Here is a 27,009-nt window from a genome sequence, read left to right as displayed (position 1 = left end):
TAAAATTGAACTTGCCAGTATCTGCGGGCACCCGGTGCTGGCATTCTCCTCGCAACTTGAATTCTCAACCATTTTAACACTCGGCAGGCCTCAGGGCTTTAGGCAAAGTCCCTTAATCCTTGAAACCATCTTGAGAGTGTCTGGATGCGAGCTAAGCCCTCTTGACTCCAAACATCCCCTGCAGCTGTTTCCCCAAAAGGAAGCAGAGAAGCTGACATCCTTGGATGCATTCACTCTCTCATACCCGCTCACACCTTCCACTTTTTAACAGCTTCAGCTTCAGTTACTATCGTAACTTACTCAGGACCTATCATTTCAGAGCTTTAGTATTAATCTCAATTGTTTTGTCAGTGGGACATCAGCAGTAGTCCCTGAATAGCAGAGTTCAGCATCTCACTAATTGCTGCTGATCCCAAAACGGACATTTGGTCTTGTTAGTCGGTCTCTGCTAACAGAACAACGGCAGAGGATGGCCTGTACTTACATTACAGTCAAAGGTGACTTCCTCTTCCACTTAAAGAGGAAGTGGCAAAGCCCAGTTGTCAGATTGTGTTTAAATGCAAATATCCGGCCCCTTACATAGAGGTCAAGCTGTAAAGACAAAGACAAGACAATTTGAAGGTGACATGGCTAATGTTAATGTCAAAACAACGCATTGGACTAAATGTCACGATGTACAACAAGGCAGCGTTTGGAAGTTTATTGCCTGCCTTTGTTCATGGGATAAAATATACTTCAGAGGTCATCCCCATTTTCTTTACTTCAAGGTTTAGTACTTTCTTGCATTAGTGCATAACCACTTACCTCAGAATGTTGCTTTATTCTGACAAAGTGATTAAAAGATGTGCAACACAGTATTGGAAAGATACGAAGTCAATGTTCTGGTAAGACTCTGGGGGTTGTCAATCCCTATCAACAAGATAGGAAAATACAAGAAAATATATTTCTGCAACACAAAATTATGGTTTTTGTAGACTTAGGATGATAGCATGGATATAACATGGATAATCTTACCTGCTCAGACCTCTGAAATTACTCAAATAAATCACTCTGAGAGGGAAAAATAACTCTTTGACTAACTGGGCACAACACGTATACGTATGAGACCATTAACAGACATTGCTTTGTTTTCAGGGGTCAGAACCACAGAGTTAAACACTGCATAATCAACTCTGATGCTCGGAATAATGTTATCGTTAGTAAGTTAAGAAATCTGCACCTGTATGATGGGCATGTAGGAAAATGTATCTGATGGATTTCTTCTCTCTGCAGATCTTGGAGGTCAATGGGCAGAACTTTGAGAATGTCCAGCTCAGCAAAGCCAATGAGATTCTGAAGAACAACACCCACTTGTCCATAACTGTGAAAACAAACCTCTTAGGTAAGGTTTTAACTTTTTTTTAAACATTTTGTTAGTTATAGATGTTATTACCCTTTGTTATATGTCCTTTAAATATGAGAATTAAAGCCTATTAAAATAAATAAAGCTGAGCTCAATGATCGGAAACCAAAGAGAGGCCTGGTTGGCATTTATTTAATGAAAGACACAGAAGTGCTCAAAAACTAAAATAAAAGAGAGGGACTGACAAGACGTTGTAAGGGAGCCATTACTCTAAATGATGTTTGCTGTATTTTCAGTAACACCAAGAATATGCCGCATCCCTTTACCAGTTTTTTGTCTCTTTGCTCCTCCTCTCTAGTGTTTAAAGAGCTTCTAACGAGGCCTGAACAAGACCATGACTTGGATGGTGAGGAGGAACATGACAGAAAGAACGGGGCACCCCACCTTCCAAAGATTGGAGACATCAAGAAGGCCAGCCGCTACTCCATCCCTGACCTCGCGGTGGACGTGGAGCAGGTGATGGGCCTGGAGAAGGTCAGCAAGAAAGCCAAGAGCAACACGGTGGGGGGACGCAACAAGCTGAAGAAGATCTTCGACAAGACACTCACCAGCATCCTGCCTCCTAAACCCTACAAGTAATAAGACCTTTTGACTTTTATTACAAACCAAACTAACCATACAAAAAGTCAGTGGGCTACTTGTAAAAACTGTGCAAGAATAGCTTTCTATGTTGACAGTTCTAGAAGGCAATCAGAGCTAAATGTTTGAGATTTTTCATTGCGATACCCAATGATCATGTTAGATGGCGCTGGTAAACTGCACACAGCATGTCTTTTCACCAGACTAGCAGGTCTGTGATTGTTTTATATTAAAAAGATACTGAAAGCATGCGAGACAGCGAAAAAAATCCCATGTGGGTTAGTGAAGGACAGTTTGCGTTTTCCTCCGTAGTATTGATTGATCCTATTCTTTGTGCAGAGTGGAAACAGTTGGATATCTTCGGGTATCCTGGGCTGTTTGTCTCCGCTCTCCCAAATTTGTAAAATCTCTGAAGGTTTTGTTTTTTCTGATATTGCAACGTGCTACTCTGAGTAATTTATGCGAAACAAATTTATGATATGATCAATCAGTCACCTGCTAGGCTGAATCTGAAAGATAATGATGCATCTCATCGTTATCAAAGTAGTTACTACAGGATAGTTTAAACAGTCACCTCACTGATAAAACGTGGCTTCTGCTGTGTGATATTGTCCCACCTCTTGTTTTCCCTGAAGCTTAATAAGCCTAATATTATATTTTGTCACAATACAATAAAATCTTCTGACGTTAACAGAGTTGGTCTTTATTCTCATGTTGTAAGAAAAGGTGAATAGAAGTTGTATTTTTAAATTTTTAGAAGAAAGATTAGAGATACTGATGCCATTGAAGCCCACGTGGGTAATGGCAATAGGTCTGTCATCCAGTTTGCTATTCTAAGGATTTAGCACCAGGTACAGGACTCAAAATGATATTTCTGTTCATTGAACCAAATGTGAACCTTTCATAGCACCAGTCAACCAGTATTAGTTGTGAAATGTGGATACACTGTATTTCAAGTTTAATATATTCTGTATAGCAAGGGGTGTCCACACCTCCCAATTTTTGCCAACACAAACACCAGCCTCTGCATTTTGTTGACAGAACTGCTGTCTCAACCCTCCTCTGCTCTCCCTCTTGTTTCCATAGTGACGTTTGCGTGGGCCAATCGCAGGACGACAGCATTGTGGGGATGAAACAGTCCAAACAGATCCCACCGGCTCTGCCTGTCAGTGGAAACCTCTCGTCGTCAAACCCAGACCTTCTGCAGTCTCACCACCGCATCCTTGACTTCAACAACCAGCCTGGTGTGTTTTTAACTCAGATTTGTCATGTGGATATAATGTGAAACTGGGAAGCTTTAGACAAAAATCACTTTTATTTTTTTCTTTAAACATTTGATATTATAATTTACAAATAAGATTTAAAAAATTATGATTATGTCCTTTATTTAAATAGTTTTTATGTCTAATTGGCATTAGCATGAGTTGAAACCTTCTATTAATAGGCGTTTCACTTTTTTTTTTTTAGTTTAGAAATTTGAGATTTTAATATTGAGGAACTCTGAAAAGTGGGTCTTTTTAAGCTTGGGCGCCACATTATGTTAAAAGACATGATATTGTAAGGGGGTAATATAGATAAAACACTAAGTCATGGTATATTTTATGTTATATCATTATATTGATACTGCCATATTTTGATATGATCAATCTAATAATCGAGCTAAGGTTAAGGTTTCCAAGGTCAAAAATGAACTTTGAAACTCAATTGAAAACACGGTTTATAGATAAAATAACCAGGTTTAATGTCTGTGTTCGGGGTAATCCATTGTATTGGACACCTGATTGATAAAGATATCTTATCACATGGTTTCAATTGTAAATTTAAGTCCTATTCACTGATGTACAACATTGGCTGATGAAATCAGGGATATTAATGGAATAGCTACCTAAATGGTATGAAAGAAATTGTGATGACTGACAAATTTCTTTCATCTCAGTAGATTTAGTCACATCATCCAGTCCTACAATCAACAAAAACAAAAACAAAAATCCTACATTTTGTTACTCTACCAACTGTATCGAGCCAGTGGTAGAACTACAAACCCTATATTTTCTTTTCTTTATTAACTCCTGTCCATTACGTTGTTTATGTCTTTCCAGTTCCAGTCATACTGAGTGAGTATCTTCTCTCCCCATGATCCTTCTTCTCCCAGCACAGCCAAGTCTTTGTCAGTGCTGTCAGCCTCTTTCTCAGACGTAATAACTTGCTATACTCTAGTTTGCAGATGTAACATAAACTCAGTTAATCTGCATTCATGCTTGCGAACGCTAACTTAGTAGTACTGACAGCATTGCACTGAGTGCTGACCTTTCAGTTTTCTGTGGGCACATAGGGGGGGATTTTTTTCATGGAGATTTGGGATCATACGATTTGTGGCGGTGTGTTTCTGATCAAACTAACGAATGATGGGAAATGTGGTTTGCGGGTGACATCACAAAGGTGGTGGTGTGGTTTTGCTAAAAGGAAAATGCTGGGAAGACGGAATGACTCTTGTAAAATTCTTGGCTGGAAAAAACAACAAAAAAACATTGGTGTTACTTTGTGATAATGAAATTTAATCTGCTTTTACCTCGCACTAAAAGAATGGTAATTAGTGAGCATTTATCCTCATTACCATCATGTGTTGTCCACAGACATGTCAGACCAGGTATTGCGAGTCTTCAAGGCTGACCAGCAGTCTCGGTACATCATGATCGGGAAGGACACAACAGCTAAGGAGGTGGTGGCCCAGGCTATCAGGGAGTTTGCCCTGACTGCAGCACCGGAGGCTTATTCACTGTGTGAGGTGTCCGTCACACCAGAGGGCGTCATAAAACAGAGGCGATTACCAGACCAGCTTTCTAAATTAGCCGACAGGATTCAGCTAAGCGGCAGGTAATGACATCTTTAGTCTGATGTGCTAACACAGCCTTTTTTTTTTTGCTAGGAATATTCTTTTCCTTCCTTTCCTTATCCTTCTATCCTACATTTCATTTTGGCCAGGCCTCTTGTACGACAGATTTTTAACCTCAAGAGACCATCCTGGCTAAATAAAGGTCAAATAAAAATAAATGAGTCTGTAAAAATGTCAGAAATGGCATTTTCCAAGAACCCAAAGTGATGGCTTAAAATTGCTTATTTTGTCAGGGCAGCACTGAAATATCCAAGGTTATTTGATCTAGAATGATATAAAACAAAGAACAGCTGTAAAGACTCACATCAGAGAAGTTGAAATCAGTGTTTGTTATTTTTGCTTGATTAAAACAATCTTTTATTGAAATGGTTAATTTCCTGTTGTTTACGTGATTGAATATTCGTTTCAGAACTAAAATAAATTAAAAAATCACATTTTCCTCCATCGTCAGATACTACTTAAAGAGCAACATGGAAACAGAGACGTTATGTTCAGATGAGGATGCCCAGGACCTCCTTCGAGAAGGCCAGATCTCTCTATTACAACTCAGTACGATGGAGGTGGCTACTCAGCTCTCAATGCGGGCCTTTGAACTTTTCTGTGCCATCGAACCCACTGAATATATAGATGACCTGTTCAAGCTGCGCTCCAAGACAGGCTCAGCTAGCCTGAAGCGCTTTGAGGAGGCCATCAATCACGAGACCTTCTGGGTGGCCACAGAGGTGACGCGGGAGCCCAACCAGCTCAAGCGCATGAAGACCATCAAGCACTTCATCAAGATCGCCCTGCACTGCCGCGAGTGCAAGAACTTCAACTCAATGTTTGCCATCATCAGGTGAGACCACATTGGACCACATTTCACTGAGTCAATTTTGATTTGATTTACCTTTTAATTTTTTTTTAATCATGTATTTATTGTTATATACATCTTCTTTTTGTGGTAAGACCAAGTGCCTCAGGTTTTGTCACATGCAAAAATGATTTATTTTATCATGTCTTTTGCTATAGCTACTCATAAAAGACAGCAATCAACTAAGCCAGAAACGGGTAAATTGTGACCGTTCATTTAAAATGTGGTTCTCCCTGCAGTGGTCTGAACCTAGCTCCAGTCTCCAGACTGAGGGGAACATGGGAAAAGCTACCTAGCAAGTATGAGAAGCTGTTTGGGGACCTGCAGGACCTCTTCGACCCTTCCAGAAATATGGCCAAGTACAGGAATGTCCTCAACAATCAAAACCTCCAGCCACCGATCATCCCCCTGTTCCCTGTCATCAAGAAGGACCTTACCTTCCTACATGAAGGTAGATGATATGGAATTCATGTGTCTTTGTAGAAACATATATAGCTGATTGCATCTCCAACACGGTAGCATTTTGTAAAGCTTGCAGTAAAATTAACCAGTGACTGAAAATGTATCTCATATTTTCTAATTTTCATAGCCATTTGATAAGTTAAATTATGAATGTCAGATTGTAGAATTAAACTCTTTTCTTGGTAATGGTACACATTTGTATATAGCTATAATGTCTTAATTGTCTTAGGCTCGCTAGAGAAACTGTGTAACATAAAAATAAGTTTTAATACTTCAGTTGTATGTAATTTTACACAAAACGCATAAGCATAGACCCTGTATAATACAAAAATACTGCACTCTGTTGTTTTTAGACAGGCTACTCCACTAAGCTAAGCAAGTTGCCTTTTTAGTGAGACAAGTTTAGCTTGTGTTTATTTTTTTTCCCTCTGTTGTTGAATTGAGCTTCCTACTGTTTTATTTATGTCGTATAACAAAGTGAATTCCCATTTTAAGATGTAGGACCATGAAAACTGATTTTTAGATACGGTCAACAAGTAGGAAAGAGTAGATAAATGTAGATTTAGCTAACCCTAGCTGTGGCTATCTCCCAAGCTAGCTTTAGCATCAAGATAGCTTTAATCATAATATTGTTAGCTGTCTAGTTAGTTGACTGGCTTTTGTATCAAAACAAAGAAAATGTCAGATTCAATTCCAAACTTAAATTGAACTAATATTTGGAGTTGTGGCTTTGTATGGCAATATTAGGTGTTTATTCCTGCTGTGCTTATGATCGGTATTAGTTTTGTCAGCTGTGTAATGTTTGAGTTACTCGTATTCACTTCCTCTCTCCCTCTATTTCTCAGGCAATGACTCTAAAGTGGACGGCCTGGTGAACTTTGAGAAGCTGAGGATGATTGCCAAAGAAATTCGCCACGTTGGTCGTATGGCGTCCGTCAACATGGACCCGGCCCTCATGTTCCGAACAAGGTAAGGAAACTTTCAAAAACAAAGCCAGATTTCAGATTATTAATGATCCTTCACCCTCCCTGTAGGACCAGTCAGCACACCTCTGACTAACCAAACTCTGTGGGGTTAGCCGGTTCACATAGATTCAGTAAAGATTTCTGCATCACGCTTTTCTTTCAAGCAGCTGTTCCCTCTGGCATCTGTTTCCTCTGGCAACTGTCTCCTTTGGGAACTGTTTCCCTATACACATTGTTGGCATAATATGTGCACAGTGCTCCTGTGAAAGTTTGTCTTTGTCTGATGATGTCTGTTCCTAGTGGAGTGTCACCATTTGATTTCCTCTCTGCTGACTTTCATGTGGGTCTTTGGTGAAATTGCTTCTCTTTGGTGATCTCGGTGGTCTTTCCTGTCCTAAGCTTTGTCCCCCTCTCTCTTTCTCTCTCTACTCATCCACCCTTTGCCCCCCGTGCTTCTCTGTTCATGGCACCCACCCTTTAGGAAGAAGAAATGGAGAAGTTTAGGGTAAGTTTGGTAACCCTGCAACCTTTTGCCTTCCCTGCACAACGACCCTTTATTCTGCCAATTAGTGTGCTTCTTTTCTTCTTTGTTTCCATTAACCAGTTTGACTAGAATCCTCCCCCTAACACTGCCTGACCAAAGGGCATGAATTAAACAAAGGTCACTTATGCTAAAATTAGGTTACGCTGGACTATTTTACATTCTACCAACAAATGTTTCCTGAAAACACAGCTTTTTACCACATAAATAAATATATACATATATATACATATATATATATATATACACACACACACACACATATACATACATATGTGTGTATATATACATATACATACATACATACATATGTGTGTGTGTGTGTGTGTGTGTGTGTGTGTAATGTATGTATGTATGTATATCCTAAACATGCACCAAATCATTACTGATTAAGGGATCTTGCAAACGTGACCCGTTGTTATATGTTGTTTTACCTAACAATATGCATGCAGCTTCAGTTTCACAAACTTTTCTTTGAGGTTTTATGTGTATATCAAACCTCCAAACAGCCAGAGATTCTGGATAAAAAGTCCTTTTTTTTTTATCATGCTTTACATTCTTGTGGTCAAATGTGGGACATCATTGTGGATACTGAGTATTTGATTGGAAACATATGGATGCGCATTACATTGAGCCATAAAGAAAAGTTTTCACTTCTGTATCCCATAATTATGATTTAGCATCTTGTAATTATGACAAAACTGTCTTTTAATTACAAGATCTGTATCTTGTAATTATGAGATCATCTTCTCATAATAATGGGACCTTAATCTCGGAAATATGAGATCCTTAGTTGTAATCACAAAACATTGAAGTCATGATTATTAGAATTTGTTTTCTTTGTTGAATGCAGTGTGCAGAAATTGAGAGTCATGACAGTCAATATCACTTAAATGACACTTTAAAAAAACAAAAAAAAAAACCAGTCCATGTCGAAAACACCATGTGGAAAATGAAACTTGATCAATTTCTTTCCACTGACCAGCACAAACATGGCTTCTCATTGACTAATCTAAAGTCTTTTGTCTGTGTACTATTTGGCTGAAACCATGTGCAAAAAAAAAAAAAAAGGCTTTAACTACTACTACAACCACCTCTGACTCAAGCCACAGAAATGTAAACTATGACCGTGTTTCACTAGTAGAACTCCCCTTTTCTACTCCCCTGTTGTTTGACTAAAACCACCCTCCCACCCTCACCCCCATGTTGCCTGGAATGTCTGGAATGTATTGGTGTTGAAAGGAATACCTAAAGCCGCTCTCTGCATGTCCTAGTTTAAATACCATGCCCTCCATGCACCCCAGTAGCATATCTATACATTCATACTTGACTATAGTTTCATTTACAATATAAAGCAATATCTTACGAAGTCTTTCTCTACCCTCTTCTCTGTTTTTGTGTGTCTTTGTCTCCGCTTGTGCCTACAAATCTACGTTCCTCCGTGTGCTTATGTGCATGTGTCTGTGTGGGTGCCTTCGTGTCCAACCAGGTCTCTAAGCCAGGGTAGTGCCAATGCGGCAGTGCTCGACGTCACCCAGACAGGCGGGCACAAAAAGCGGGTGCGTCGCAGCTCCTTCCTGAACGCCAAAAAGCTTTACGAGGACGCCCAGATGGCCAGGAAGGTCAAACAGTACTTGTCCAATCTCAGTCTGGAGACGAACGAGGAGAGTCTGCAGACACTCTCGCTGCAGTGTGAACCCTCCATCAGTACGCGTGAGTTTGTGACACAGCTTTGTACACACGAATACATAAATATGATGAAGGCATTTTTTTCTCGATGCGATACACACGTGTTCCCAGGATTGACAGCCCACCGGCAGACAGGGTAGGACAACTGTAGTAGCAAGACAGTCTTGCTTAAAGACTCATTGGCAAGGAATAAAAAATGTATGAAGCACTACGCCAGTTTCTCATTGTTAATGCCAGCTTTACTTGCCATTTGCAGCCTGCAGTTTTGATCCATGTTACAGACCTGACCGTTCATCAGATGTAATTTTCTTAAACTAGACAGCAAATCCCTGCCCTCTCTTGAGTCTTTTTGACATACATATTTCTCTCCCACCATACCCAGTGCCCAAGAATGCCGGTGGGAAACGACCAGACACCTCCCCAGTTGTGTCCAGAGCTGCCAGTCAACAGAGGGGCCAGTTAGCGAAAGGAAACCAGGCTCTCCAGGTCCCCGCCGTGGCCCTTTACCCATCCCGAAAGAAAGTGCCAGTCAAGGATCTGCCGCCTTTTGGTAAGATTAAAATTAAGCTTTATGAATTTGGTGCAACCAGTACTTTTGGGTACCATAGTAATAATAATATATTAATTTCACCTGTTCACTTGTGCGACTACCTTCCACCATTCCCTTGTTTTCTCTTCCACATCCTGCTACATGTAGACAATAGCAGACCCGTTTCTGCGCCGCTATTCCTAGTTTCTTTAGGGCGGTGCTGCCACCTAGAGGCTGTCTGGTAACAAGCACATGCAAGAAATAAATAAATAAATTAAATAAAATCCCAGACAAAGCAGCTTAGCATCCCAACACCCTCGGGGAATGGCAGTGCTCCTCATGCTAATTCTGCTCCTCTTCTTGCAAATGTCCACAGGCACAAGTTCCCCGCAGTCTCTGAAGAAGATCCTGTCTCTGTCAGAGGAGGGAAGCGAAAGGCACCGGAGGCAGCCAGAGGACACAGTGTCCAACGCCTCCTCCCAGCTCTCCTCCCCGCCCACCTCCCCCCAGAGCTCACCCAAGAAGGGTAAGTAAGCCAATTATCCTCCCTCCCTCCCTCCCACACCAATCTCCAGGCTGTTTCTCTCTTTCATGATGTGCCACAAATGCCATCTGGTGGTGACCTTCGTGAATTGCGTCAAGTTTCAGCTATGTTGCATAGTCTGTTTTTCCTCCAAAATAAGACCTGCCTTATTTCCCACCTTATTGCAACCCAGGGTCATTTTTTGTTATTTCAGAGACTGTTGCGGATCAAGAACTGAAAGAAATATGCCACTATGTCAGCATGCAATAATTAGAAGCAGTTGGCAAGTTCCTGCTCAGTGGGCCTCGCCATAAAAGAGACAACAAAAAACCAGAACTGTCAGTCACACAAAGGCTGCCAAATTCCCACCCAGCTTCAGTCTACAAAGTGTCCAACCTGTCATGTTTTTGCCTTGATCACAGTCAAGGCAAAAACATGACAGGTTGGAACATTAGCAGGCCACAGACTCAATAATGTGTGCCCCCCCTCGTAAACCACTACACCCACAGGTAAACTAGTACTGGTCTGGTGGTCTGAAAACTCTGGCATTAGCAGGTCTGGAGTCAGTTGCATTAAATGTAGATCAAGATTAGTCTTACCACTAAAACCCACGTTGTATTGTTGTAATGCAAAGAATTCTGGGTTTTAGGACTTTGGCAACATCTTCAGTGGTCAGCAAATTTAATTTTAAGACAACCTTCCTTTTAGCTTAAAGGCGATCACATCAGAGTAATTTGTAAACAGATCAGAACATGTAGGCCATTGTAAGTATTGTTTGTAACTGTTGGTATGTATGTGTCCTATGTTGTTCTTGTCTTGCTATTTTGTTACGTGTGGAAGACCACAATGGATGGATTTTTTTGTGTGATGATTGTAACTACTTTTAATCTGTATGATTAAATCATCAAACAGCTGAATTCACGCTAACAATAAATGTACAATAAACGTATTAAAATACAATGAATACAAAAGATAAAAACAACATACATTAAAGTAAAAATTCAAAGCTAAACATATGAATATATCAGAAATACCATAAATAATAATCCATAATTTTAATATTGTTTTCTGTTACAAAAACAGTAAAAATGGCGTAATTTGATCCAAAAAAGTTAATGTGCAATTGAAAGCATCTGAAATGTTTCTTCATGCAGCTGCCTCTGGCTAAGAGCTGTCTGTAGCAGGGTGGTTTGGCTGTACATTCTGGGTCTCTGAGTCTGACTCTGGACTCAGGGTCTGAATAATCTGGCTTTACAGAAAGACCTCTGTTGTCTTTGCTAATCTGGAACTGAATCTCAAAAAGGATTTACAACCGTTTTTTCTCATTGTTTTTTGTCATTTCTGAAACCTCAAAGGTCCTGTCAGTTCATGTGTCTCCCCTTCGGCCTGAGTTATGTCACCTGGAGGGGGCTCACCTGATCAGTCGGCACATTTTCTTCTTCCAGATCTTTACATTTAAATCTTCCTTCAGATGGTGTAAACAGTCCTTCCTTTCTTCAGACTGAGATGACGGTGACACTGACAGTCGCCTATACCTAGAAAATATGTGTATATCGCTCAGTGGTCAGCACCAGTGATTTCTCTACACGTTTTTGTGCAAATCCTGATCCCATCGTCCTTATTTCTCTCAACTCTTCCACACTCTTCAGTGCTGTGTTGAATGTCATAGTAAACTGCTCTTTCAGTAAGAATCTAATGCACTCGTCCCTACAGAGCTAGTTGGCAAACTTGGAAATGTCACTACAGTTTTTCACTGTAGCACTGTACATTCACTTACGAGACTTGAGTGATTTTAGTCTTGTCTGGTGGGACTGAGGCACACATGCTCAGTTGAACATTTTTCACAATACTTCTCCAAAGCTTAAAATTTCTACAGAATCAAAATTCAAATTGCTCTCTTCTTTCATTATCCAGGTTACAACAGGATGGGAGACGCCTACTCAGACTCTGGTCACAGTGAGATCTCCTCTCGCTCCAGCCTTGTCAGTAACTCCTCTTTCGACATGGCCCAGGAGGAGAGGAGACTCCGTCACTCCGGAGGAATCGGGGAATCTCACATCGGGGGACCGCGGCTGGAACGAAGAGCCACTACTGACCCTGACCAGTACAGCCTTGGGTAGGAGCACTAAGACCTCAATTAGAAAAATCAGTTTGTTTGTTTTTTTTCTGTGGTGAATTTATGTCTTGTTTTATTTGTCTCACTTTAAAGCTTTTTTAAAATCATTTCACAGGTCATATTCATCGATGCAGGACTGTCGGGGTATTTACGCCGGCTGCCCTACAGTGCTCTCCTCCCCCAGCTCAGAGGAGCTAACTCAGGATCAGGGCGATCGTGTTTCTCTCGACGCAGCAGATAGCGGTCGCGGCTCCTGGACTTCCTGCTCCTCTGGGTCCCATGACAACATCCAGACCATGCAGCAGGGACGTAGCTGGGAGACTCTGGCATTCGGTGGAAGTGGAGGCGGAGGTGGCATCGGAGGGCTCCCTCCTGGCGGACCAGAGGCCTTTTTAGGAGGACCTGCCGCACTGTGGGCAGCACAGGCCAGGGGGAGCTGGGCGTCTGCCAGCTCCTCTTCATCCTCGGCCGCGTACTGGGGAGAGGACTCAGAGGGCGACACCGGCACCATCAAGAGGAGAGGAGGGAAGGACGTCAGTGCCGACCCAGAAACAAGTAGCATCACATCGACCGGGTCCGAAGAGGCCAAGCAGCTCAGCCGGCCATCTCCATCACCCATCACCGCTGGGGGTAAAGGCCTCAATTGTGAGTGACTGCGCTTCACAGTCCAGTTGCTTTAATGGCTGATTTGTTGAGTTTTTATACAAAACCTATTTAGCCGGATACTGTGATTTTTAAAGGAATACTTTGACACTTTTGGGGAAAACGAGCAGAGGAGTTACATGAGAAGATCCATACCACTCTTGTGTCTGTACAACGAATTTGAAGCTACTGCTAGCAGCCATTAGCTTAGCTTAGCATACATACCATAAAATAAGTTTGGCTGGCTTTGTCCAAAGGCAACAAAATTCGCCTACCAGCAGCTCTAAAGCTCGCTGATTAACACATTTCCCCCGTTTCCGGTCTATATGCCAAGCTAAGCTAAACAGACAGACATGAGAGTGCTGTCGATCTTCTCTCATAAGAAACCAAATAAACACATTTCTCCAGATGTTGAATTATTCCTTTTGAAAATACAGAATCGTTCATGAATTGCTTAATGATGCAAAATTGTGTTGTTTTTTTTGTTTGTTTTTTTTCCTCAGTAGAGCAGTTCACGATGTTGACCATGTAATTACAACGTCCTAGATCCAATTCAAGCTCCTCTCATTTTCATTTCGTGTCATCTCTCTACCGTCGCTATCAAAAATGCCCCAAAAACACATCTTCAATGGATGGTGCTCTAAAGGAATTTTCAAGTGCCTTCATCATTATCTTCACTTTTTTGTCCATTCAGCACGGAAAGAAGGCCGTTACCGCGAGCCCCCCCCGACTCCCCCCGGCTACACTGCCCTGACCATCTCAGACCTCACCGAAGGACAACACCCGGCCCCGTCTGTTCCCACAACTACAGTGACCCACACAGGCCGCCGGCCACCAGATTACACCACAGCTCTGCAGCGCTCGCGCATGGTGACCCAGTCACCTGACTCCCACCAGGCCCACCAGGGGGCGAAACAGCGGGCGGGCGGCCCCCACCGCACTCGCTCACCGGCCGAGGAGCAAGAGCCCGATGAAGAAGAGGAGGGTGAGTCCTTGTCTTCCAAACTAGTCGCTCTGAGGAAGCCAAAGCCAGTGGCACAGCATACACCTGAGACTCCCAGACCATGAGAGTGTGTGTACGGGGGTTAACAGGCAGGGCCCCTCTCCCCAAGGCAGGTAAAAACTGATTTATCAGGTTGCCCCCCCCTCTTCATTCCAACGAACCTGCATGTGAACAGGAACACACACTTGGACTGAGACTGACCATTCCTTCACACAACCTCACACAGCACCAGTAGGATCGGTCCCATTTCAAATGACAATTTTCTGTCAATTGAATTTCAGGCATTTAGTGTGTATGATCTGGGAATTGTTCATTTGGAGTTGGACCCTCAACTTTAACTCACAATATGTCATCATGCATGAGTCATACTAGTTGGATCAGAAACTCACCACTTCTCTGCCACCACACATTCTGCTCTTCTCTCTCACTCACTACGTTTACGTGCACAAAAAATTCCGGCTTTCGCCCCAAAAAGACAGTATTCCTGATAAGCTGTTTACATGGCTGATAAAAATGAATATTTCACTAATATTCCCGTTTACGTGCAGCCGCGCATACTCCGATTAACGTAAAACGCCTCCCTCTTTCATTCCTTCAACCACGGTATTGAAAAGGCTGGCGTTTGGGATGTATGCGCATATCCAAAAACCCGTTGATATTCAAGTCTTACATAATGTTTAAGAAATAGGTGTGTTTCCCCCCTTCTGTCCAGAAATGTCGGCTTTTCTTTCGGGCATGCATCTCTACCTCAACCTTTCAAACTGACAGAGCTGACCTTTAACAGGCAAGGGGCCGTCTGCCCCAAACCGCCGTTAAAAACCCAAATTGAGAGGCATATTCCTAATGTGCTGTATACATGTCCAAAGAATGCTCTCAAAACCCGAATAATATCAGCATTTCCCAGGTCTCGATCGGAAAATGCTGAATTCGGAATATCCAGTGCTCTTTCCATGCTGTCTACATGCCCCGTATCAAATTCCGAATATGACAATATTCGGAATGATAGTGGAATAATAGCGTGCATATAAACGTACTGACTGTCTCCCACACTGTGCCGAACAGCCTCCATCAGCAGGCACAGTGCTGCTAGGATCCTCTCACCCATGCAATCAAACTCAATGCCTGAAAACATGCACCTCCATTCTCCTGCACCGACACACAGCTGACTCGCTTACAGTGACTCCGGTTGAATTCTGTATTATTGTAGTTACCAGGTATTGAACAGGAAGATTTAAATGTGTCTAGACCTGTCAGTGTTATGTAGAAAACTCAGTGGTTAAAGTGAGGTTTTTCCACATTCTTAGCAAGGCAGGTACGCAATCGTGAAAATGAGTATTTACAATGGTTTCCTCCCCGCAATACAGCTATTTGCTCTGTAACAAACACTACTGCGAATGTACCAGGTTGAGCCAAAGGGCTATTTGTCATCTGTTGTCCCTTGACAGATGTTACCTAAAAATGGAACATAAACATAAAACAGTTATTGAAAGAGGGTACAAGCGTGCAGACCAATAGAAAGTATTACCATTACCGTTTTCTAGAATGTTTTCCTTCCTACCAAATGAATTTCTGTTCGCTTCAGTACAAGATGAAAATCAAATAACAGACTTGAAACATCCTGGAGATACGTAAACCATCACAGTGAACGTTTTGCCACATTCATTATCTGTCCAAAGACAAACGCTGAGCAACATGGATTTTGTTTTAAAAAAAAGGAGGTTCATAAATGTTGCTGTTTCTGAAATGAAAGGTTGCTGCTGGGCAGCCGATTCTGACCCTTAATGTTCACTGGATGCTGGGGGGTTGTGTTCTGGCTCCATCACAGTTGCTAGAGACAAAGCTATTCGCTTCTAAGGGTTGCTGACGTTTTTCTTGTTTGTAAGTAAGTAATGAGAAAGAGAGAACGAGAAAGAGAAGGGAAAAGACAAGAGGGGGGCAGAGGGAGGAGGGCAGAGTTATTCTGCTGCTAATATACAGGAATCTGAGACACAAGACAGGATGGAGTCGGAATTCAACAGTAAAGCACAGCCACAGAAGCATATCTAAATTAGCTGTAAGTGTGTATTCAGTAACCTCGTATAACACGAAATCAGCTGAAAACTGTATTGCAAACGTCCGCTTCCAGTGGACACGGGGACTGCGGCGGACATGAGCCGTGGCACGACCCGACGGTGGGTGTGCGGTTGCGTGCAGTGGACATTCAGGGTAATGTATCTGATGTCGGAGCATCCTTGTGTGAACCAGCAGGGAGCTTTCAAAACGCCAGTGACATTGTGTGTCAGTGACTTAACAAATAAACAAATAAAGCTGACAAAATGTCCTTTGTCTCTGTCGAGTTTCATGTGGCTCCAAGTTGATTTTCATATTATCCTGACGTGAATGGAAGGCAGGACATCAATCTGAAAAATGAATGCGTGCTCGGGGAAAATGTTTGGCAGTAAAGTTTAGGTGATTCATGCGTCTGTGACCCAAAAGAAGGCAGGTTTTCATTCTCACTAAAAAACTGTGTCAGCTGGTCTCATCATTTTTCAGCTTTCACTGGAGTAAACTTTTCACTACTTTTTGAACTTAAAAAAAAAAAAAAAGTGTTTATGTGGCATGTCCACATTCATGGTAACCTCTGACTGTCCTCTCTCTTTCCACAGAGGATGAACAGGTGTCAGCGGTGTGAGGGACAACAGTGGACGTCCTCTTGCAGTAACTTGAAGTCCCCCTGGTTCGGGGTGGGCAGGATTAAAGAGACCGACAGACCAATAGACTCATCATCAGTTACGTACGTGCCTGCCTCCTCCACTTGGCTCTCCCTCCTGATCGGTGGATTCCTCTGCTCGTCTCTGCTCCCTCCCCTGCCTTAAAGCATCATGGGGGGTTGAATGACCCTGCATGCAAAAAATACTGTGAAGAAGAAGAGGAAGAAGGTCAAAGACGATGACAAAATGCCTGGCACTTTGGAAAAAGACTTCAGAAAAAACCTAACTGGCGCCGGGGGGGCTCGACCTGGTCACGTACACACAAAACCACATAGATGTTGCTGTTAGAAAACGGGGCCGGATCCTTAAGACCGGCTCCCTGCCCAGCGACAGAACCCCGAACCCACCTGTTGACACAACAGCATCATGACGTGTTGAGCTTCATCTGCACTTTCTCATTTTCTACTTTCTAAAAACCGAACAAAGTAAAAACAGCAAAACAGACTTTTGTTTGGAGACAGAGAGAGACAACGGTTGACTTGACTTAATTTTCAACTTCCCTCTAGATTTCTTTTCTCTTTTTGTTTTCCTTTTTTTTTTTTTTTTTTTAATTTTCTTTGACTGATTGCACTCTGGGGGCCGGAAAGAGAAAAACCAAGTCAGCCCATCATTTCTCTGTCTGGACTGAAACAACCCATCTGTTGTTGAGTGTTTGAACTCGATATCCAGTATTATCTCATGTTTCACATGTGAAAGCTTATCAAGTGTTTGTTCAAATCAAAGCTAGGAGGAGAGCTCAGTCGGGAGAATCAACATGCACAGTGTACCAACATACCTACAGGCACACACACATACACACATCTTTTGTACCAGTACATACACAAAAAACACAAGTCATTTCTTAAATAAAAAAATAGCACTTTCAGCACAATCCTAGATGTTACCAGACATTTGGCCAGGATACCAGGGTATGAGTGAACCATGTCTTACTGTCATCCCACCTCGGAGCGTGTCTGGTTGTATCGGAGTCTTTTCCTCATCCCCGTGGCTTGCCCTCAACACCGGGAGCGTACCGTTCTGTTGGTTGCCTGTAGGGTGAAATCCAGAAGCACATAGGTGATTGACCACCCACTGAAAGCGGGGCAAGGGGCGTTGGTCTCTGCGGTGCATCAGAGGCAAGGTAACTAAACTGAATCACAAAGTGCAGCAGCAGTAGAGAAGACGGAAGCCTGTAGATTCACCCCGTTTGCCCAAATGAAAAGCTCGCGTCGGGTATGGACGCTGGCGGGAAGTCTTATAATTTATGAATCAAAGTACAAACGGTAAGCGAGCAGTAAGCGTGCACTCACTGACATTAGAAAAGTTGCCTCTTGACCCTTTATTTTGCTATGAAGGGAACATAGACCAACCAGGGTAGTAAACGTCAGCAGATTTCAGAAGCTGCCAGTGTGTAAATTGTGCGTGTACCTCTAACTATCTACTTTTACAAACGATCTTGTACGGAGTCTTATAATATGAATATTTCCCTTCAAAATAAACGTTCCCACAAATTCAGATTTGGCTTTTTCCCGACCTGAACACATGCCACATTTTGTGAATGTCCAAAGCGCCTTACGATGCCATGATCGCATACATTTCTTTGCATGGTTGTTCTCATCGTGAATCACCTTGTTTCAAGAGCGGTCTTGAATCAAGCGATAGTGGAGTGAAATGCCTTATTCAAGAGAATTCCCCCTGACTTTTTATTAATATATTAAGACTCAGTACAAGATGAAGTCGAGCTTTTTTCTTTCTGTTTTATTGTTACGTGGCTTCAGACAGCATCATCAGACTTTGGCTGTGGCCACCACGTGTTACAGTGTAGTAGATCTTTTTCTCTACACACGGTGACCTCGCGCCTCCTCCTCTGCTGTACTGCTACCAGATTCATCTTTTTAAAAAAAAAAAAAAAAAAAAAAAAAAAACCTCTCACCTTTTACAGATGTCAGTTCAGTGGATGCTGTATGTATATCGCTAACGCCTGCATCCAGTTCTCCACCGTATTTCGCCATCAACGGAAGTGACTGAAGATTTTGTTTTTGTTTGTTTTTTTTTCCTTTGATTCCGGTGGGGAAGCTGACATATGAAGAAGCTTTTTTTTTTTTTTTTTCAAGGCTGCCACTCAGAACAATTAGAAATCCAATTGTGAAAAATAATGTTGTTTTTTTTTTTTTTTTTCTTCTATCACTGATTCGCACTGATCACATTGATCAGTCTTGGAAACTACAGACTGAGAAAAAGATGAATGAGTGCAGTGTTTTCCACTGTGTTCTGTGACTACATACAAATAATTTCCTTGGTTTCTTTTGTTATTGTAACTTTTTTGTAATGGCTGCGGATAGATTGTTAATAATTTGTTTGTATTCCAGTGGTGACATGCATCATTCACTTTCATTCAACTCTGAAGATAATGTGCATATTAGCGGGCCGAGACCTATTTCGAAAAACAAAAAGTTGCACAAAAATGTACAAGCGTAAAGATAAGTGTAGTAGGTAGAACTGCTACTCTGTTTGATGTGTGATGTCAGTGAGAAATGTACATTTAGCTGGTGATGACCTTCTGTTCTTCATTCTTTCTTGTACTACTTTGACCTGTATGTCTTTTAAAAAGACAATTGGTGGAGTATGTATCAGTTGTTTTTGTATTTTTAATACAATAATTGTAAATATTGGTTATATTTTTGTTCAAATGTACTATGTTTATGCCTCAACATCCAGTTTATATGAAGCTGGGAATCAATAAATACTGCATAAAGAATCAACACCTAGGTTTAAATGCACTTATTCATTTCTTCAGCATTTTCATGTCTTTCTTTTCTAATTAGTTTTTTCTTTGAGAGGTTTTTTTTTCTTTTTGTTTTTTGTTTTTTTTCTTCCCCCCAGATACCGTCTAGTGTTTGCACAAGTCATGGAAGCAACTTGAAAAGTGTAACTCTCATACTTTTCTATCTGACCACAGTGTGTCAGAATTAATAAAAAAGAGATATTGGAGTCTCCCCCTTGCTTTTATTGACTTGTTTTGTATTGTCCTGTTACCCAGAACTTTGCGAACGGCGCAATTCCCATCTCTCCAGCTCATCTAGCTGTTTCATTTTCTAATAAAATTCTACATTTCCAACTTGCTGTGCACCGGATCTCCATTATGAGAAACATGAAGTGATACCAAACGTATTACTTCTGACCAGTGTTTAGGGGATACATGCTGTTACAGTTATTTCTCCTGCAAGTAAAACATTTAATTTGTGTCTCATTTTTAAAACATAATTGCCGAGATGTTTTTAATAACTTGAGAGAGATTAACATACTGCAAATAAAACATAAGGGAAACGTTTGTATTAGATTAAGCAACATAATCAGAGCAGGCAGCCTGAAATGAATTGTTATCGTTTTTTTTATGTCTTAAATCTCTATGCTACATAAATAATGTAAGTTTTTCAAAAGGGACCTGCAGTACCGTGGTTTTAATGACATTCTGAAAAATCTATCTGTGCTTTCAGACCACAGGGTGGCGCTGTTCCGCCAGTGGTCAAGATCTGAACTCCACACTCTTTAATACAGTAAGTCGGCATCTAAAAGTGTTTATTATAATGTGTTAAATTCACTCTAATTGGCCTAAACATATTCAGAAATTGCCGATACCTGTGTTCTTCTCATTACAAAAAGAGAATAAGCTCGTTGCACAGCCGCTCTATCTCTGGCTTTAACATCATCCTCAATGGCTGGTGCCATAATGCCTTGGTTTTCCCGTTGACGAGAGTGTGTGTTCAGATGGGTAGATTCCCCGTTGGCCATAAAATCTGACACTCGGACTGCATCTTTTGTTGCGCTGGTCGACACCGTTTCACTGCTCGACACTCCCGGTCCTCGTGAATAATGCAGGCCAGACGGGCCCCGGGTTTCCTCCATCGCGGAGCCGAGAGGGCCCCAGTTCGTGACAATCCCTAAAAAATTGATACGCGCCCCCTACCATGAGAAATGAGGCGCTGCACTGACACACAAACACTCATACACCGACTTTCAGCCTAGTAAATACAAGGAAAAATACCGATTCAACTGTCTCTTTCTCCATTTCTGTTTCTGGGAGAAACACGAGGATTTGGGAGATAAAGAGTATTTTTGAATTTTAAGCTGCAGGAAATTTGTGCCAAAACTATTTTTATTTATTTTTGTTTTATTATTGTTAATCTTTGAAGACTAGAAAAAAAAACCCTTGTCATGCAACTGTAAAATTTGTTTGATTTGGTTTGCAGTTTTACTAAAGCTCCTTTTTTCTTTTTTTTTTTTTTTTTTGCAGCTTTGTGTTATTGGACCCACCAGCAGAAAATGAACAGATGTTGAAAGGACAAAAGACACACATTCTCTTGTCCTCTCCTAGAAGGTGAAGGGCGACTAAATGTTCCCAACTCTGACTTCTATGGACAATCTGTGGACACATTCAGTCTGAACTTTTAAAGGATAAAAATGAAATCAGTGAAGCTTTCAGTCTTTGTCCGACTTAATTTCATTTGTTAGTAAAACACACTTATTTTTCACACCTGTAGCTCAACCAGCGGATTGGGAATTGACCAGTGTTTCATTATTCAGAGGTGTGGCATCACTGCAAGAAAACAACGACCGCGAGAAAAAAAGTGTCATTAATTAACTAATTTCCCCTAAAAACAAATGGAGGTCCAGCCCTAACGCTGACAAAGCTCATGTTTTCATTGTGATGAAGTATCTGAAAAAAAAAAATATTCCCAATGCAGTCGCCTGCATTAGAAAGATAAGAAGATAGAAAAAAAAAAAATACCCCAAGAAAGGCTGCTGCATGAAATTACAGAGGAAAACACTGCTGTACCATCCCCTGATTATAGTTAGAGGCAGTGTTTACTGCTGACTTGGCTCTGGAAGTGTGCTGCTCCTTCAGAGGCAGCAGGGGGCACTCTTCACTCTGAAATACCGCCACATGGCCCTGTCCACTCTCTCCCTGGGCAATGGTCCTTATCAAGGGGTAGCAGGCGGCCAGTGGTCCTCTGTAGATAGCCGGCTGGTTATGTGCGTAAAGCCCGGGCGCAGAGTTGTCGACCGTGTTCAATCGAGGCAGCTGTGGGTCATATTATGGGACTGTCTGGATCCCTTTCATGGTAAATTGGATGAAGGCAGCAGCACTAGAGCTGTGGGGAGTGGAGATGTCACAGCGTTCCCCGGCCTGTGTCTGGACTCCACTGGGCTACACGGGCCGTGCAGGCAATTCAGTTAAAAGCTGTCAGAGTCAAAGGACTGAGAATGGGAAAGATTAATAAAAGCTGTACGCTCCTCTGCCCAGGTGCTTTCCCGTGCAATTTGCTGCGGTAAAATCCAGTCAAGGTTGGGAGCCGGGTTTAAGGCAGATTTCCCTCCTTTTTGTTTTGGTTGAGAAAACCATTCAACGTGGTTCATAAAGGGACTCTTGAAGCTCCTGAGGAGAGCCTGTAATGGGATATCAGCACGGAGGTCTTTAATTACCAAAGGGGCGTCATTAGGAACAACCTCTACTATACCACGGCTACATATCATAGACATAGTCAATACGAGCTACTGCCACCAAACGTTTTCCTCTAATGGATTAAAGCCTGTTTCTTCATACAGTATGACCCTTTCTCTGTCTTTTCAGCTTTTCAATCTAGGATCCTAGCCTCCAAAAACAAATTTCCAAGTGGCCATTGCCACTGTAAAAACCCAACATTTTTTGCTACATCAACACATTTATTATATCCCATGACACCTTCAAAAATCAATACTACAAATCAGCACAATACCTACAGTTTTTTTTTTAGATAAGAGACTCCAAACTATTTGGACCTGTTATTATCTCGTATCGACCCTTTGGTTATTTTTCAGACAGGAACCGTTTTCTTCTGTTCCACTCTCGGGGCTGCTCTTCCCCACGACTCTGCTGCTGCTGCTGCTGCTGCTACTGCTACTACTACTACTACTACTACTACTACTACTACTACTACTACTACTACTGCTACTGCTACTACTACTACTACTACTACTGCTACTACTACTACTGCTACTGCTACTGCTACTGCTACTGTTACTACTACTACTACTACTACTACTGCTACTATGCTACTGCTACTGCTACTACTACTACTACTACTACTACTACTACTACTACTACTGCTACTGCTACTGCTGCTGCTGCTGCTGCTGCTGCTGCTGCTACTGCTACTGCTACTGCTACTACTGCTACTGCTACTACTACTACTGCTACTACTACTACTGCTACTGCTACTGCTACTGCTACTGCTACTGCTACTACTACTACTACTACTACTACTACTGCTACTGCTGCTGCTGCTGCTGCTGCTGCTGCTGCTGCTACTGCTACTACTACTACTGCTACTGTTGCTCTGCTGCTGCTGCTGCTGCTGCTGCTACTGCTACTACTACTACTACTACTACTGCTACTGCTACTGCTACTACTACTACTGCTACTACTGCTACTGCTGCTGCTGCTGCTGCTGCTACTACTACTACTGCTACTACTGCTACTGCTACTGCTACTACTACTACTACTGCTACTGCTACTACTACTACTGCTACTGCTACTGCTACTGCTACTACTACTACTACTACTGCTACTGCTACTGCTACTACTGCTACTGCTGCTGCTACTGCTGCTGCTACTACTACTACTACTACTACTACTACTACTACTACTACTACTGCTACTACTACTACTGCTACTGCTACTACTACTACTACTACTGCTACTACTGCTACTGCTACTGCTACTGCTGCTGCTGCTGCTACTACTACTACTACTACTGCTACTACTACTACTACTACTACTACTACTACTACTACTGCTACTACTACTACTACTACTACTGCTACTACTACTACTACTGCTACTACTACTACTGCTACTGCTACTGCTACTGCTGCTGCTAGTGCTGCTGCTGCTGCTGTGGTAGAATAGCAGATAGTGAGGTCTGCCTCTGACAGAGCAACTGCAAAGTGTGCGGAGGTAATGGCAGCAACCCTATACACAGGGAATAAAACCATCCATGTAGCAGCTACATCACTCTGAGACTGTCTCTGCGAATATATAATACAGGATTATGTCAGTGTTTCTTCTTTTAAGTTGTTCAGATGTGTTGAAGTCTTTAAGTCACCTATCTATCTATCTATCTATCTATCTATCGATCTATCTATCTATCTATCTATCTATCTATCCCGATGCTCCCACCGTCTCACACACACTGGTCTCATAAATAAATCTGTGCCTCCCTGCTCCCTGTTGCCTCTGAGAAGTGACTCGGTGGAACCTGTTGCCTCCTGTAGTAATGAATCTCTTGTCATTCATGGTGCTTGCAGAAGAAATCACAGAGCGGGGAAACGTCCTCTCAGCATCTGCTGTGGAGCAGAATAAAGGTCTGGAATTACTATGGAGACGACGCAGAGCCAACCATTAAATATTCATATACAAATATATATATGATAATTTATTCAATGTAATTTCTTCTCCTTTAACTGGACCTTGAGACTGTAATGAAGTTCAACTGATTGATTGATGTACCACAGTTTTAGTCCAAGAAGTTAGAAATTAGCAAATAAATCTAAAGTAAACTAATAGAAAGGAAATACTTTCTTGCTGAGAGTCAGATTAATGCTGCTCTCACGTCTGCCACAGCTAGCGGCTGTTAGCTTAGCTAAGCTTAACGCAAAGACTGGAAACCGGGGGGGGGGCAGCTAGCCTGGCTCTGTCTGGGGGCAACAAAATCCAGCACCTACCTGCACCTCTAGAACTCACTAATCCGCATGTCATATGTAGTTTGTTTAAGCTATACGTACACCAAAGTGTACAATGGCTGGTTTGCTTAGCGGGTTTATTTTTTGGCAGATTTGTGTGCTCTCGTCTCTTGTTGTGTCATTGGCGGCGGTGCAAACATTTCTTGCTCAAACCAGGCTAGCTGTTTCTCTGTTTCCGGCCTTTATGCTAAGCTAAGCTAACCTTCCGCTCGGAAGGATTAAACAAACAAGCTAAAAAAAATGGCTAGTGAGCTTTTGAGGTGCTGGTAGGATCGAGCCAGACGGGCCATTTCCCCATCTCTTTAACTTTATATTTACTGTGCAGAAATGACAGTGGCATCAGTCTTCTCATCTAACTCTCCTCAAGAAAGCAAATAAGCATAATTTGGCAAAAAAAAACAAAACAAAACAAAACACAGAACTATGCCTTTAATGACTGTATTTTAAGACTGTGAAGAAAGGAATGTCGCCGTATTAATAAAAACATACAGATCGGATCTGGGGATATCTGTTGAAGGAAGAGGCCGACATGAATTCATTTTTAAAGTTAGATTCACCTGGACTTGAGTCACAGTCACATTACATGACAACATGCAGCTCTTAAGTCCCCCTCACCTATGTTCCCTCATATATTTGCGTCCTGCGCGGCCACTAAACACATTCCATATCAGCAGAAAAACAAAAGCTTTACATTTAGCCAAGCAATGAAATGCTGGAAACATACACATTTTCTGTAATGGAAAATGAGTGACTCGTTCGTGTTTTCACACCCTGTGCCTTGCTCCTTTTCACTGACCCTGAAAGATCCCATTTGAGCACCGTCGGGGCTTTAAATACAGCTGAGAGCCGTGCCTTGGGATGCTTTGAGTTCAAATGGTTCTTTCCAGGGAACCACCACCCATGGACTCGCTCACAAACCGGACTCACAATAAGCTAGTTGGCATGCAGAGGGAGAAGGCTAGCCCTCCATTTCGATGGGGTGTTAGCATGTGATTAAAAGGTCTCAACCTACTGAAGAATCTTTAAACGCAAAAAAATGATTCACGGAGTCTATTATAGAGTAATAAGCCCTGACCTACTGCTGGGAACAGTCTACTGAGTTGTGAATTTTCTATGTTTTAGAGCTGTTTAAAATATATGGATATTAAAACATTTCAACAATATCCAGGGATCAACACTGAAATGTCAAAAGTAAAACAGTTAATGTCATAATATCCACTTTCTCCATCTTCTCTTTGAATGTTACTGCAATGTATGCAAAAATCTTTAATTTATTACTGACTTCAATGATAATCCATAGTGACATTTACATCAGCCACCCTTTTTATAGATGGGAACACGGAAAACTAAATTTGCAGGGATTTGTGTTGGTTTTACTGGCAGATATTTTACTGAAGTGTCATAAAAGTGTGATGTTGAATTCTTCACTGTTCCAAAGTTTTTGTGATAAAACAGCCCTTTCAGAGTTTCACCTTGGTTTGATGTAAAACTGGGGGCTAATAACGACACTCAGTGTCCAAGTCTCTCTGCGTGCACCGAGTGGAATTCAAACAGCTAAATGTGACGATGTCCCTGGCTGAACCGCCACTGGCAAGACAGGCGGTGGAACCAGCAGATACTGTACCGTTCGGGGTAAAGGCTCACAAATAACGGTACTGTTAGTTAGTCAATAACACCTGAGCAGCCTGATTTCACTGTGGACCACCAGGAACGAAACTACTTGGCGGATATCGAAGAGTCTGACGAAAACAACTGAAACGTGTAGAATGTTCGTGCTTCATGCTGGAAGTAGCCGTTAGAAGATGTGTAAACTGTGGCCGTAAAGGGACAACACTCGGACAGGCTGTGGCATTCAAACCATAGCTGATTGGTATTAAGGGGCTCAAATGGTGCCAAGAAAACATTCCCCTCGCCATTACACCGCCACCACCAGCCTGGACTGTTGACACAAGGCAGGTTGGGTCCACGGATTCATGCTGATGATGCCCAATTCTGACCCTACCTTTCTGTGTGCCTCAGCAGAAATCCAGATTCATCAGACCAGGCTACGTTTTTTTCCAGTCGTCAGGTGTCCAGTTTTGTTGAGCCACATTTCTGCTCTTGGCTGATTGAAGCCGAACCCGACACGGCCTTCTGTTGTCGTAGACCGTCCGCCTCAAGGGTTCGACGTGTTGTGCGCCCGCAGATGCTTCTCTGCTCACCACAGTTGTAAAGAGCGGTTATCTGAGTTACCGTAGCCTTTCTGTCAGCTCCAACCAGTCTGGCCTTTCTCCTCTGACCTGATCATCAAAAAGGCGTTTCCAT

General features: G+C 42.1%; 1 protein-coding gene across 8 annotated transcripts in view; it reads left to right on the top strand.

The window, feature by feature from the left end:
* Positions 1-19,914, top strand: part of rapgef2b (Rap guanine nucleotide exchange factor 2b) — a 115,045-nt gene extending 95,131 nt beyond the window's left edge. For 3 of the 8 annotated variants that reach the window (XM_040119573.1, XM_040119570.1, XM_040119577.1), the window contains 16 exons: positions 1,273-1,381; positions 1,701-1,977; positions 3,068-3,225; positions 4,081-4,095; positions 4,615-4,855; positions 5,326-5,709; positions 5,964-6,175; positions 7,032-7,155; positions 7,633-7,656; positions 9,182-9,405; positions 9,764-9,931; positions 10,287-10,436; positions 12,348-12,549; positions 12,665-13,194; positions 13,886-14,307; positions 16,840-19,914. In XM_040119573.1, the coding sequence (XP_039975507.1) occupies positions 1,273-1,381; positions 1,701-1,977; positions 3,068-3,225; positions 4,081-4,095; positions 4,615-4,855; positions 5,326-5,709; positions 5,964-6,175; positions 7,032-7,155; positions 7,633-7,656; positions 9,182-9,405; positions 9,764-9,931; positions 10,287-10,436; positions 12,348-12,549; positions 12,665-13,194; positions 13,886-14,259 (3,192 nt within the window). In that variant the 3' untranslated portion in view covers positions 14,260-14,307; positions 16,840-19,914. The remainder of the gene's footprint in view (positions 1-1,272; positions 1,382-1,700; positions 1,978-3,067; positions 3,226-4,080; positions 4,096-4,614; positions 4,856-5,325; positions 5,710-5,963; positions 6,176-7,031; positions 7,156-7,632; positions 7,657-9,181; positions 9,406-9,763; positions 9,932-10,286; positions 10,437-12,347; positions 12,550-12,664; positions 13,195-13,885; positions 14,308-16,839) is intronic. The other 5 variants (XM_040119575.1, XM_040119571.1, XM_040119572.1 and 2 more) reach the window with 4 other exon arrangements.
* The last annotated feature ends 7,095 nt before the right edge of the window (positions 19,915-27,009 follow it).

Source organism: Xiphias gladius, chromosome 23 (assembly GCF_016859285.1).
Source record: "Xiphias gladius isolate SHS-SW01 ecotype Sanya breed wild chromosome 23, ASM1685928v1, whole genome shotgun sequence".
Classification (NCBI taxonomy): Eukaryota; Metazoa; Chordata; class Actinopteri; order Istiophoriformes; family Xiphiidae; genus Xiphias; species Xiphias gladius.
This window is presented reverse-complemented; position numbering and strand designations above follow the sequence as displayed.